General features: G+C 43.0%; 6 protein-coding genes across 6 annotated transcripts; 1 reads left to right on the top strand and 5 right to left on the bottom strand.

Moving 5' to 3' along the window:
* Nucleotides 1-81: 81 nt before the first annotated feature.
* EAF02_006009 (uncharacterized protein) lies at nucleotides 82-957 on the bottom strand (the record flags this gene model as incomplete). The annotated part of the gene is made up of 1 exon (XM_038902057.1): nucleotides 82-957. One exon carries the CDS (start codon nucleotides 955-957, stop codon nucleotides 82-84), a length of 876 nt encoding a protein of 291 aa, XP_038758274.1.
* Nucleotides 958-1,144: 187 nt separating this feature from the next.
* EAF02_006008 (uncharacterized protein) lies at nucleotides 1,145-3,236 on the top strand. The gene is made up of 4 exons (XM_038902056.1): nucleotides 1,145-1,283; nucleotides 1,343-2,698; nucleotides 2,751-2,816; nucleotides 2,869-3,236. Exons 1-4 carry the CDS (start codon nucleotides 1,206-1,208, stop codon nucleotides 2,944-2,946), a joined length of 1,578 nt encoding a protein of 525 aa, XP_038758273.1. The 5' UTR covers nucleotides 1,145-1,205; the 3' UTR covers nucleotides 2,947-3,236.
* Nucleotides 3,237-3,314: 78 nt separating this feature from the next.
* On the bottom strand, nucleotides 3,315-5,190 carry EAF02_006007 (uncharacterized protein). Its single transcript, XM_038902055.1, has 4 exons — nucleotides 5,027-5,190; nucleotides 4,719-4,874; nucleotides 4,238-4,655; nucleotides 3,315-4,167 (listed from the first exon to the last, which is right to left on the bottom strand). Exons 1-4 carry the CDS (start codon nucleotides 5,033-5,035, stop codon nucleotides 3,506-3,508), a joined length of 1,245 nt encoding a protein of 414 aa, XP_038758272.1. The 5' UTR covers nucleotides 5,036-5,190; the 3' UTR covers nucleotides 3,315-3,505.
* Nucleotides 5,191-6,400: 1,210 nt separating this feature from the next.
* EAF02_006006 (uncharacterized protein) lies at nucleotides 6,401-8,164 on the bottom strand. Its single transcript, XM_038902054.1, is given in 4 exon segments — nucleotides 6,401-6,889; nucleotides 6,942-7,435; nucleotides 7,447-7,545; nucleotides 7,600-8,164. The coding sequence occupies 4 exon segments, from the start codon at nucleotides 7,648-7,650 to the stop codon at nucleotides 6,445-6,447; spliced, it is 1,089 nt and encodes a 362-aa protein (XP_038758271.1). The 5' UTR covers nucleotides 7,651-8,164; the 3' UTR covers nucleotides 6,401-6,444.
* Nucleotides 8,165-8,770: 606 nt separating this feature from the next.
* Nucleotides 8,771-10,070, bottom strand: EAF02_006005 (uncharacterized protein; the record flags this gene model as incomplete). The annotated part of the gene is made up of 2 exons (XM_038902053.1): nucleotides 8,771-9,780; nucleotides 9,839-10,070. The coding sequence occupies 2 exons, from the start codon at nucleotides 10,068-10,070 to the stop codon at nucleotides 8,771-8,773; spliced, it is 1,242 nt and encodes a 413-aa protein (XP_038758270.1).
* Nucleotides 10,071-10,891: 821 nt separating this feature from the next.
* On the bottom strand, nucleotides 10,892-12,301 carry EAF02_006004 (uncharacterized protein; the record flags this gene model as incomplete). Its single annotated transcript, XM_038902052.1, has 3 exons — nucleotides 10,892-11,214; nucleotides 11,283-12,137; nucleotides 12,298-12,301. 3 exons carry the CDS (start codon nucleotides 12,299-12,301, stop codon nucleotides 10,892-10,894), a joined length of 1,182 nt encoding a protein of 393 aa, XP_038758269.1.
* Nucleotides 12,302-12,719: the final 418 nt, after the last annotated feature.

Genomic DNA, 12,719 nt, shown 5'->3' with positions numbered 1-12,719 from the left:
TAACGAAACCCTCATGAGGGGTGAAATCCCACCTCTAACGCCATACCATGCCAAACGTAATTAGAACATATTCCATCCTTTTCAGGCCTCTTCGATCTCTCCTTTCCTCAGTCCACCTCCACCTGCAATCAAATCCAAAAATCCTTTCTTGCTCATCTCGTTTATTTTCTCCTCTCTCCTTCCCTGTCCTACAACTCCTTTTTGTCTCGCTTCCTTGGCTGCCTCCTCGCCTTTAACTTGGGCTGCTCTAACAGCATTAAAGAGTTTGACAACACCTCTTTGAGCAGTTTTCCTCAACCGCTTTTCCAATTCCATCGTTGCCTGTACACTTGGTACATTTTCTCCATTCCCATAACCATTGCTCGCATCAAATGCCGTACTGGCACCTAAAACGTCCTTGACTCTTCCCTTCTCCATTGCAGCTTTCTTCTCCTCCCTCATCTTATGCTTTGCCTTCTTTTCCAAGGCCAAATCCGTCATTTCCTTGCTAGCTTCTATTGCCGTCTGACTTCTCGACAAAACCGGATCATTTCTTTTACTCGCTGATAACTTGGATCCCAAAATCTTGGACATAGATGTCGCAAATGCCTCTGGATCATTGCGCTTTCGTGCCTTTATTAAATTTGGGTTTGAATTTGTGTCCGAATCGTCATCTGAATTTTCTGAATCGGAATTTGAGGCATCGGTGACTTCTTCTTCCAACTCGTTATCTGCGGCATTGAGATCTGGCTCATCATCCTCGTCGGATAAAGTGCCTGTGATTGCATCATTGGGTCCTTCCTCCTCTTCGTCTGAATCTTGTAAATTGACTGCTTGAAAATCTTGAGTTGCTGCGGATTCTTCTTCGTCGGATGAGGATTCGTAGTATGTTTGTTTCTTGAACTTCTTGGTAGGTCTACCGGTTTTTCCTTTTATTCCGTCCTCCACCTTACGCTTCTTCGAAACATTTCCTGCCATTGTTGTTGTTGTGATTGAATTGAGAGTTATTTTACTTTGAGCAATGGTTGATAGGAAAATTAAATCTTATCATATCCAGGAAATTTTTGGATTTCTCGGAGAACGGATAAACCTTTCGGTACACTAAATTCCCCGCGCTTTTATTGTCCCACACCTTCGAGCCACATTAAATCATTAAATGCATCCTTCTCATCTGGGGCCATACATTGAACTCTGTCAAAAAAGCTGTCGCATAAACTATTGTAATCATGGTTCTTCAAGATTTAGGTCGGCGCATAAATGCTGCAGTTACAGATCTCACAAGATCTAGCAATTTGGATGAAAAGGTATGTGTCAAGGACAATTGTCAAGATCTCTCAACGTTCCTCCTACTAATATCACTTAGGCATTCGATGGCATGATCAAGGAGATTTGTTCCGCATTGCTCGAGGCCGATGTAAATGTAAAATTGGTGGGAAACCTTCGAAAGTCCATTAAAGCATCCGTGAACTTTAAAGAACTTGCACCGGCTGTCAACAAGAAGAAAGTCATTCAAAAGGCTGTATATGATGAATTAGTCAAGCTCGTCGATCCTCATGCCGAACCTTTCAAGCCAAAGAAGGGCAAAGCGAATATTATTATGTTTGTTGGATTGCAGGGAGCTGGAAAGACTACGACATGTACAAAATTGGCAAGATGGTATCAATCAAGAGGGTTCAAGGCTTGTTTGGTTTGCGCGGATACCTTCCGTGCAGGTGCTTTTGATCAGTTGAAACAAAACGCTACAAAGGCTAAGATTCCATATTACGGTTCTCTCACACAAACGGATCCAGCAGTTGTGGCGAAGGAGGGGGTGGATAAATTTAAGAAGGAGAAATTCGAGATTATTATTGTGGACACCAGTGGAAGACATCGACAAGAAGATGCTCTGTTTCAAGAAATGGTGGATATTCAAACAGCTGTAAAGCCCGACCAAACTGTAATGGTGATGGATGCCAGTATAGGACAGCAAGCTGAGGCGCAAAGTAAGGCCTTCAAAGAAACCGCCGACTTTGGAGCTATTATTATCACAAAAACCGATGGTCATGCAAGCGGAGGTGGTGCAATCTCTGCAGTTGCAGCAACAAATACACCTATCATATTTATCGGAACTGGAGAACACATGCTTGATTTAGAAAAGTTCGCACCCACACAATTCGTTTCCAAACTACTGGGTATGGGAGATATGCAAGGACTTATGGAGCATGTTCAGTCTTTGAAGTTAGATCAAAAAGACACCATGAAGCACATCGTGGAGGGTATTTTTACAGTTCGTGATCTTCGCGATCAATTATCTAATATAATGAAGATGGGACCTCTTTCGAAAATGGCTGGTATGATTCCGGGTATGGGAAATATGATGCAAGGGATGGACGATGAGGATGGTGCCATGAAACTCAAACGTATGATTTACATTTGTGATTCTATGACGGCCAAAGAACTCGATTCAGACGGAAAAATATTCCTCGAACAACCCACTAGAATGACGAGGATAGCTTGCGGCAGTGGTACAAGTGTAAGGGAAATAGAGGACTTATTAACTCAACACAAGATGATGGCTGGTATGGCAAAGACAATGGGTGGAAGTATGAAGAATATGCAAAAAGCACAAGGTGCAATGGGAGGTGCAAACAAACAGCAACAAATGGCCGCTATGCAAAAGAGACTCGCTTCGATGGGAGGCGGTGGAGGCGGTGGAATGCCAGATTTGAGTAGCATGATGGTATGTTCCGTTCCATATTCTGATATCGAGTCACTGCTAACAGTCATTATAGAAAATGCTCGGTGGTGGTGGTGCTGGGGGCATGCCCGGTGGTATGCCTGACATGTCTAGTCTGATGGTATATCCTCTAGTTCATCTTCAATATTGATATTTTGCTAACGTGTCTTCAGAAAATGATGGGTGGTGGCGGAATGCCTGGAATGCCCGGTATGGGAGGCGCTCCAGCGGGTAGAGGGGGCAGAAGGTAATCTCTTCGTATCAATTGTATATCATCAAGGAACGAAGGAATCGGATGAGGACAAGGTACCTAGGTCAATAATGTATGCATTAAGCGACGGCGTTCAGGTAATGAAACCATTTGTCTGGGATAGATATTTGAATTATCGACCATTGAGATATTGACGAAATCTATGTTCTTGGATAAGCTCCATATTTCTGTAATCAAGTTTATGTTATTATAGGGGATTATCTGATGAACCATCTCAGAGTTCGCGTGCGCTGACAAAGATCCACGCAGTGTAAGACGACAAGTCATACGTACAAGTGCCACAACAATGAATTATGAGCCTATTCTTTGAGCCATCTTTTGGTAATTAATTATCCAGATTAATAGCTGGGCACATCTTGTCTGCGGCTCTTTTTTCTACCCGCTCCCTCCTTTCCCTTTCAAGTCCTTTCCATTTCCAAACAAAGTGGTATAGTTGGTATATATAACAAACGCCTTGCTTCGAGTTCCACGAAGTATCCTGGCATCCAGCCGTCCCTTTATTCATTCACAATTGCGCCATTTAAACCACCTCAAAAAATTTAGTATCCTTTCGTATCATCCATCCTAACCCCCACAGACGGATCGCTCAAAGCCCGCATCCTATCCCTATTCCTCTCCTCTTCATCTGTCCCCTCATCAACAAGACCAATCCAATCCTCCTCATCCCCTATAGCTCTCGATCCCTTTCGCGAATCAAGTGCACTCATTTCCCATTCCTCTCTGCCTCTTCCTCTACTCCATTCTTTCCTTCCCATTCCAGGTCGATTATTATTGAGAGAACTCAGCGATCCACCCACCGTGAATCTCGACGCCATTCTAAAATCATTTTGCGGCATCTCTTCTCCTCCTACTTTCCCATTTCCATTATTCCCCTGCAAACCCACAGCCGAGCTCTTTCTTCTCCCTCCAACCGTCGTTGCCTGACTCCTACTCGCAGTCACCGCGCTCTTCAACCACGTAATATCGGGCTCCATTTTCCTGACCAGCGGTCTCAGACACGGCGCACTAACACAGAACAATGCAGTGTTGAGTTCAATACTCGACCACGTTGTGATTTCCCACAGGTTCCACGTGTAATCTCTCTCGGTGAAAATGGGTTTAGAGCGAATGAAGCGAATGATCGAGGCGATGATGACGAGGATACCGAAACTGACGATCGCGACTAGCGTTGCTTTTTGACGTTTGTTGATTTTGAGGGGTACTTTTCGCAATTGTTAATCATTATTCTTCTCGACCAAAGGATATATGAGGATAAGGAAGATAATACATACACACTCTCGGTACGACAAAAAGAATAAGTGCCACATCACTGAAAACACTACAAGTGGTAAAAGTAATGATTCCCGGCAAGGGATCAATACAACGAACTTGTTCCACGCTGAAATCCCACTGCGAAACGATTGGATCGCATTGGAAAACAACAATCAACGTAAGAGGAATCGTCGATACAATCTGGAAAGCCAATAGACTGTATACAATGATTTTGCTCAGTCGATCTTGAAAGATTCGTGAATAGACCAGACAGATGGCAACTCTTACCATCATAAGAGATACTTGGTAGAGGATTCGAGACACGAAAGCGAGGATGAAGAAAGGTTTTAGGTCTGACGGGGTCTGGAGTTCAACGTGACGGCCGCCGCCATAGCTACAGAAGAGTGCATTGGTGACTGCAACAAAGATGGTGAGGATCTAGTCGGGATGTTAGAGAGGATGGACAATCAAGAGACTTTGTAATGTAATGGAATATCGTACCCATGCTATTACAATGCAAAAATCATCCCATCCCCAATTTCTCGTGATGACTCCCCGAGTATAGAGACGTCCAGCCACGAACAGCGTACCCAAAGCTGTTGGCACTATCGTTCCTACAAGTAGCAAATGTACTCTTGTCTCATTTAATTCACCACCCTGATTTTTCGTTAGTATTCGGTTATGCAACGAAGCTATATGACACGCTTTTTTTGATTGATCCCAACAGCTACTATACAAGTCGGATTAAGAACTTAAAAAGGCACTAGCCCTCACAGAGAGATTACAATGAAAGAGAAAGCTCTACTTACTGAAGACATTACCAGCAAAGATAACTTGCATTCGACGAGCCAGGGTAAGATGTCAACATTATCGATATGACACAAAATATGGGGAGAAGAACCCTTTTCATAATCCAAACCGCCTTAAGTTTCCTTTCCATTCTGAACGAAAAGCCCCAGGGCTTCCTACTCCGAACTTTAAGAAAAGTCCTCACACAAGGTTGGTGTTGGGATTGAGTCTGTGCGATGAACTTTCCTCGTTTGTACACAATATCCATCGTCCATGATGCGCGTATGAAAATTGAAACTTTATTCTGTATACCACAAACTCGCTATTTTGGCTCACTCTAGATCAGAAAGCCGTGCGCATTTGCACGAATTCGCGAAATGAACTGTGTATGGAACGAGAGGATTCTTGCCAAGCATAGAAATAAGAGTTTCACGGCAGACGATCATGGGGTAACCCTAACCATTCCAATAAATCTCCACATTAATGCGGGGGTTTATAGGGCAGGGGAACATTTTCCGTTGATGGTTTACTCGTGTGAACGGGATGCGGATACTCGTTGACATATCCGGGTATACGAGTACTTATTCCTCGATCTTATACCTGATGTATTATACGAGTAGACCTCGAGTAATACAAACAAACTTTGCAGCTTTTCCGGATCAACCAAAGCACACTTACATTGTGCTAGTGAAGCAGTGGAAGGATTGCAATCTCATAAGGTTTGCGGCTTGCCGTTTAATACGATTTAGAGCTGACATGTAAGATTACCTTGGAGTATTCAAAGATCATATTATACCCAATCATGGAGCCCAATCGTAGCGAATATCTACCTTACAACAAAACATGAGCAATCTTTGTCGTTTCTATTAAATAATTTGTGGCCATGTAATTCGTTCAGAAATCTACGTAAGAGATCTATTACGGGCAAACGAAGCTCCTGTCCCAGGTATAAAACTGTTCTTACCAAAAGTAGTTCAGATAGCGAAACTGGTTTCTATGATGAACTTCAAGTCGATGTTTGAAGGCGTGTTTCAGGGATGAACGTTGACAAGCGATGAGGTGCTGAAACGGGAACAAACTGCCGGAGAATTAAATCATTTTAGCGAACAGTAGAATACACTAGTTATGATAATTAATATATTATAGTTGTGGACAGGAGACTTTTAGGATCAATCGTACCCGAAATACGAATCCTACAAGCAGCGTTATTGGAAAATCGGCTAGGAGCAGCGTTAGTGAAGATGAGATGTCGAACAGTATTTAGCAGGCAACTTTACCCAACATCATTCGGTGAGAATCATACCATTGAAGTTTCTAAAGGCGTTGTTTGCAAGGTCAAGATGACTCCATGAAATCGGGAGTAGATGATGAAGAACTTGTTGCGCTTTGACTTCTTGAAAAAATCGGGTTTTATTGTTCTACCTAGGTATGCATTCTATTATAGGGAATTTGAGGATTGAAGGATCATCTTGAAAAGATCCAAATCTTTCTTCGCGTCTTGCACACTTGTCTTAGGGGTCTTCCCATTGATAACGCAATCATGAAAATCTAAAAATTCCAAAGTATATGGATCCTCATATGTTTTCCTCACAGTTCTTTCCTGGTATCCCGATTCACCAATTCTTTCCCTGATTGTCATCGTGACAGGAAGTCCTTTGATATATCCACTGTCATAATTGACCCGAACGATCTTATCCTCCGAATATACTTCTAGATGGGCGTCGAATGTTGGAACGCCATGAACACCCGACTCATATGTTACAGCAAAGCCGTCAAATTGGAACAAGACCGTCCAAAATGGTAAGCTCAGAGATGATCCCAGCACTCTTTGAGGCATGCCACCAAGTATTTCTCTCATTGCACTCAAATCATGAGTAGCGAGACTAGAAAATCAGTAAGTGTCTTATGTAAGCTGGAGCTGTGTAGGGATATTACATTGAAAAGAATCCGAAAAACTCCTTGGCCGCAGGAGTAACGTCCATCTCATACTCTGTCCCAAGCGCGTGAATAATCTGTTCATTCAGAACCGCCGACATAGCTTCGGAATCCGCCTGCTTGTAGTCTGAGAATTTCTTAGGGAATGTCGCCGATTGATCAACAAAATTGCTGTTGTGTCCGATGATATCTCTGACACGGGCATATTGAATCTTGCCGAGGCCACCTACTTCCTTCACGGCATCAACGAATGCCTGAGCGTAGCGTCTTTGATACCCAACAAAGATCTTGCCTGCCGATCCCTTTTCGGCTTCTTCAAGCTGCTCAATATCTCTGAAACATAAGCACAATGGCTTTTCTACTAGGGTGTATTTATCATTATGTAGGGCAAGTATGGCCTGGGACGCATGGAAACCGTGTGCGCTTGTTATCAGAACCACATCGACATCGGAAGACGAACAAAGCTGTGCCGCATCTGTGGTTATTTGGGGGTGCTCCCAGCAACTTTTTTTGAACAATGCTCCAGAGCAGCTTCAGAGGGGTCACAGAGGTATGTAATGGTGAAATAGTCGGATAGGTTATTCAGGACTGTGATATGTGAGACCTGTGTTCGAGAGAGTTAGTTGCGTTGGCTGCAGATGTTCCTGGATGATAATACCTGTGCAATCTCCCCAAGCCCTATGATTCCAACTCGTAGTATTTCAGGCATTTTTGTAAGATGTGTGTATGGATGATTTGCAAGTGATTTGATAGGACTGTTTGTCGATAGGACCAGTACTTGATAGGCTGATGAATGATAGAACTAATACTTGATGGGACTGATAATGATAGGACTGGTACTTAAGGATTGTTCTTAAAGATTGAATCTTAACAGAACGGGATTTTCAGAAAAGGAAGAAATTGCTAGAATTTCGGGCCGATGAAGGAAAGAATTACCTAGTAGTTGAATAAGGAAGTGACGATAAAAAGTAGCTCACAGCGATATTGAGTATCCGTAGCTTCCCAATTTGTTAATCTACAAAAGTAAATGAATATTATACCTGATATCGAACAAATCTGATGAAGGGGGACAACCGAAAATGCAGTATCGCATCATAGATCCACGATAGTGGGGTGGGCATATCTGTGATCTGGCTATGGAACTTATCTTTGATGAACGACACTTCGAGTGAGATCAATGTGAAATCACGATCTCGTTCACTTGATGGGAGACAAGTCTGTTCCATGTTGTCTGAATATCAAAGTGTACAATGTATGGATGTCATTTTCCTTAGTTTTTATGAAGCTTCTTCACTATCATGTGGTTTCTGGTCGATGGTCCGTGCTCTCAGAAAGTTATGTAACACTCTTATAATTCTCAGACACCATCAATTGAATGAAAATCGTTCAAAGTGATAGGAGAGACTCTAAGATGCCAAATCAACACCTGGCAGTTGTTACAACTTCAAATCAATATGAATTTTGTCGTCCAAATCATGACATGGATCGAATCAATTCTTGTATACTACGACTGGAGCCCCGTCCAAGGCAAGTTTTCACAAATAAACCACTCCATCTTGACGAACCGCCAAAGTATACCTAGTATATACTAGCAAAAGGCTCAAGTTGAATATTAATTTCTATAAACTATATTGGATATCTTCCACAAAACTGTATGAGCAAATCGGAAAGTCTTATCATTTACACCATTTCCATCTCACCTCGCAAGAGATACCTCTCACACGCCATATGAAATGCCCCTCATGAACATCTCATGACTCTGATGAATGGCCAAAATCTTCTCACGAACAATCTTGATCGAAACCATCATCATAATTTGAACATTCTCATCATCTTGTGGGACTGATTTCTGTTCCATGACTTGGTCTCCTCGGCTCACTACCTAATTCCACTCTATTTACATTTAAAGGATCCAGAGCAGTTGCGTCTAGCTCGGAGTATTGATGGCCTGGATCGCTATATATTTGACTATTTGAAAATCTATGTGTATTGCTGTTCGGTGAAATAGGGACATCATCTTTCGGTGGCTGATAATACTCGGGTATAGCAGGAGGGATATACACAGTATTCGCCAATTCAGTTTTATGTTGCATAGGATAAGCCGGTTTTGCAATACTGGTACGATTATCGTAGAATGGCGGAGGTGAATTTGGCGGCACTCCTTGATATGGGTTATTAGGATGGGTTGTTGAGACTTGAGGTGGAGGCTGTGGTTGTGAGGGATTTGATTTCTTCTTTCTGACAAAGAAAACGATGGCAAAAATTAAGAGCGCAATTACTGCCACGCCGCCAACAGCTCCACCGATAATAGCTCCTAGTGGAACTCCAGATTTCTTGTGAGCTGTTGTAGTTGCAAATGGAGTTGCCAGTGACGATGAAGATGCTGAGCTACGTGAACCTGCGGAGGTTACTGAACTACGTGCACTTGCTGAGGTCACTGAACTTCGAGAAGCGCTGCTTACATCCTGAGCATCATCTCCGCTTTGAATGCTGCTCGCTACTGAGGCGACACTTCGAGATAAAGTGACAGAAGACACGACAGTCGTTGAAGCAGTACCAGTGATTGGGTAATCGGACATGAGATAAAATGCCGGAGACGTTACGCAGCGATACATGCTTCTTTGAGGGTTGTTCCAGAGGAAAGTTGCGCAATAAGGGAAATCGGAATCGTTGCAGCATCCTGTTAACCCGTCTGCTAGAGCACAAAGCGCCGAGGACGAGGAGTAGTCAATGCAAGCGGTGAATATATCGCAAGAATTAATATCTCCAGTACAGCATCCGACAGCAGAATACGAATTATGGGCACAGTAGCCTGCTCCAGAACAAGTATAAGGTTCCGCTTCATGTTGTTAGTATATAGTCTATTTGTATGCGAATTTGACTGTTGAAGTACTAACATTGAATGCCATTGTAGTATCCGCAGGTATTATTCGCAGTTGTTTGACGTTTCAATAGATCCAACACCTTCAGAGCATTGTTAGGAGCTGCTGTTGGACTCGGACTCCACCCTCCTTGCACCGGTGCTCGATTATCAGCAGTAGATGTTTGAACTGCTGGTGTCCAGGGAAGCGCCTTCGCCAAAATTGCTGGCAAAAGACTCGAGCTCACCAGAAACAACGAAAAGATCATTTTGTGCTACAAAAATTAAATGACTACGAACGATTTGGGCGACTGACATTCAAGATCTACAATTTACGCATTGTGTTTCGAGGGGAAGAAAAGCTCAAATAAATTCTCAACGGCTCGAAACCCCTACTATCCTACTGCCTATTGTACAGCACAGAAGAAAAATTGATCAAATCAGCTCATGATATTGATGGGGGTTGAGGCTCGTTTTTATGCAGCCAATTTTCTACCATGCTTAAAATAAGCATCATTTCCAGCCTCACGTCTGAATAAAGTTTAAGGTTCCTCCGGTTTCTCAATGTTTAAGCCCGAAAGGATCAATTTGCGGGATGGGAATTGATTTGATTGGGAATTTTGGGGGGCTTTTGGTGGGGAATCTTTCAGCTGTCAGTTGAACTAGTGAACGCCACGAGAATACGGGTCCGTAGTTGGTGAGACATTCTTGGTTGCAGGGGTCAACACGGGAGCACTCTTTTTTCACGATAACATTCAGTCCGCAGATGATCTTCTGAACGGGCTGACTCAAGAAAGATTCGGGAAAGCTTTTTCTGCCTCGCAGGATTCTGGTGGAGGAGTACTTGCGAAAAACATGGTATGTATATAACTGCCTATTGCGGAGCTTCAACGCTCTTTGAACAAATAAGGTTCCCTTGCATAACTTAAGCTGCAAGTGTAATAAAATCACTAATAAGCTCCTGCTGCAGTCGCAAAAAATTCCAGGCCTTTTTCAAATGATAAATCCCATATCAGATGCTGCAAATGCAAGTGCATCAAATTGTAATTCCAGTTCGCGCAAATCCCCAAATTTTTCCTTTCAACTCTCTTCACTGGTTTGCCAATGTAGAAGCACTTGGAATTGCGCTGACGTGCAAGACACACTCATGACCATCTTGGTTTTTAACGGAGCATATCTCTCCTTCTCTGATACGCCACATCCCACCTTTCGATATGCGAAATTTCTCGAGACCGAGGAATACCCATATGCTACCTTGAGCTACTGAACATACTTGTAGTCCAGTGCCTTTGCTCTTTAAGATGAAAGTTTCACGGTTTTTGATGTGCCAAATGTTAAAATTGACGCCTCCTACATTGATACCTTGATCTTGTCGCATGGGAGATCGGATGTAGTTGTGTGAAAATGCTATATCTAAGTGGGCAGAAACGCATTAGCAATAATTAAGATATTAAAATGGGAAATCGGTGAATGTAACTCACTTTCTTCTCTTTGAGCATCCTTTTCCATTGGATCACCGATCATTGCTCGAATCTTTCCAGTGCTAAACTCCCATTCGTCATCCTTAGGCTTGGGATCGGCTGATTTGGTTGTTGGTTTGGCGGGTGGTGGTTGAGTGGCCTGTGGACTAGGAACTTGTGTTGAGAACGTTGGTGGTGGTTGAGCAAAGGTATTACCAGTCGAGCCACGTCTCTTTCTGAAGGGTGAAGCTGGAGGTAAAATTGGAGTCGAGGTTTTTGGAGGAACATACAGTGGATTCATCCGACTCGGAGAAGGCTGTGGGAGAATCGGAGGTGGCGGACCATGGCTTGAGGATCTTTTTGGTCGGGTGGGAGGAAGAATTGGACTTGATGTTGGTGGTAAGATTGGACTGTGAGATCGAACAGTTAAGGTAGATGTTTCGCGCAGAGCTGAATCACCATTCATCTCAAACCTTTCAGTTTCTGCCTCCTCTTCCTCATCAACAACGTGCGGTGGGCGATAGTTACTGCTGGGTTCTTCAAAATGCACGCTCTTAAGCTTCTTCGTCTTCTTCTTCTTCTTATATTGAGAATCACTAGGAGGTGGTAAGATGGGCTCTCCTAACTCCACGCTCATATCTCCCAAGCCCCCGCTCATTGATGTGTCTTCTTGTTGCTGTGATTGAGAAGACTTGTGCTTCGACTTCTTATGGTGGGTTTTCTTTTTCTTATGCTCTTGTGTTCGATTGTCTGGAGTGCCATTTGCATTTGGACTTTTGGAGCTAAGATCGTGAACCTGATCGGGATCATGTTCGCGTTTGACGCCTTTGTTGGGACGGTACCCGCTGCTGCCGGGAAGAAGAACCATTGGGTGCGCTGTTATGTTTGAGTTGAATTGTTAGTTTGATTCTTGTTTTATCAAGTTGGATTGATATAAGATATGGGTGTAGTTTGCAGGAAAGAAATGGATAGGAAGAGAGGAATGCGCAAAGGTGCGAATTGCAAGGCAAGCAAAGATCGGTTCAAAGTAACTTACACATCTTTGATAAATCCGTTGCGCACACGCGTTCGTATGCAATGCGACGAGTTAAAGCTGTTGCTCCTTTAGTTGTTGAAGTTGTAAAGAAAACAAGAGGATAGAAATTTTCAGACGAGAGATGGGAAGACGAGAAGAAAGATCGATTGCGATTCTCAGTTTTGGAAACTGAATTCTTTTCCTTTATTTGACCTATCTTGTTTTCTTTTTCCTTCAAGAAGTGAAACTTTGAATTTTTTATTGTTGACCTCGGACCTGAAAATGATAGTGAATCTGATATATTTTTGGTATATCTTTGGCGGGTAATTTTGATTGGCTGAGATTTGTTTGTTTCGTTTGTTGTTGGCAGGGAGTACCTAGGTACCTCCCTAGTAGGTATACAAACAGGTATATGGGATATGGGATGTCGCATGGCTTTTTTA

The sequence above is a fragment of the Botrytis sinoallii genome (genome assembly GCF_014898435.1).
Source record: "Botrytis sinoallii strain Bc 23 chromosome Unknown BSIN_009, whole genome shotgun sequence".
In the NCBI taxonomy this organism is placed as follows: domain Eukaryota; kingdom Fungi; phylum Ascomycota; class Leotiomycetes; order Helotiales; family Sclerotiniaceae; genus Botrytis; species Botrytis sinoallii.
The sequence above is the reverse complement of the archived record's forward strand: the minus strand, read 5'-3'. Positions and strand labels throughout refer to the sequence as shown.

What these genes read in the sequence shown, in the direction of transcription:
- EAF02_006008 (XM_038902056.1), top strand. Translation starts at nt 1,206, where the DNA reads ATGGTTCTTCAAGATTTAGGTCGGCGCATAAATGCTGCAGTTACAGAT. An exon ending in CAGATTTGAGTAGCATGATG is followed by an intron (nt 2,699 to 2,750) that starts GTATGTTCCGTT and finishes CAGTCATTATAG; the next exon opens with AAAATGCTCGGTGGTGGTGG. An exon ending in CTGACATGTCTAGTCTGATG is followed by an intron (nt 2,817 to 2,868) that starts GTATATCCTCTA and finishes ACGTGTCTTCAG; the next exon opens with AAAATGATGGGTGGTGGCGG.
- EAF02_006007 (XM_038902055.1), bottom strand. An exon ending in TTTGCATTGTAATAGCATGG is followed by an intron (nt 4,656 to 4,718) that starts GTACGATATTCC and finishes CATCCCGACTAG; the next exon opens with ATCCTCACCATCTTTGTTGC. An exon ending in TTTTGTCGTACCGAGAGTGT is followed by an intron (nt 4,168 to 4,237) that starts GTATGTATTATC and finishes AATTGCGAAAAG; the next exon opens with TACCCCTCAAAATCAACAAA.
- EAF02_006006 (XM_038902054.1), bottom strand. Translation starts at nt 7,650, where the DNA reads ATGCCTGAAATACTACGAGTTGGAATCATAGGGCTTGGGGAGATTGCA. An exon ending in GGCTTGGGGAGATTGCACAG is followed by an intron (nt 7,546 to 7,599) that starts GTATTATCATCC and finishes TCTCGAACACAG; the next exon opens with GTCTCACATATCACAGTCCT. An exon ending in TTTTTCGGATTCTTTTCAAT is followed by an intron (nt 6,890 to 6,941) that starts GTAATATCCCTA and finishes CTGATTTTCTAG; the next exon opens with TCTCGCTACTCATGATTTGA.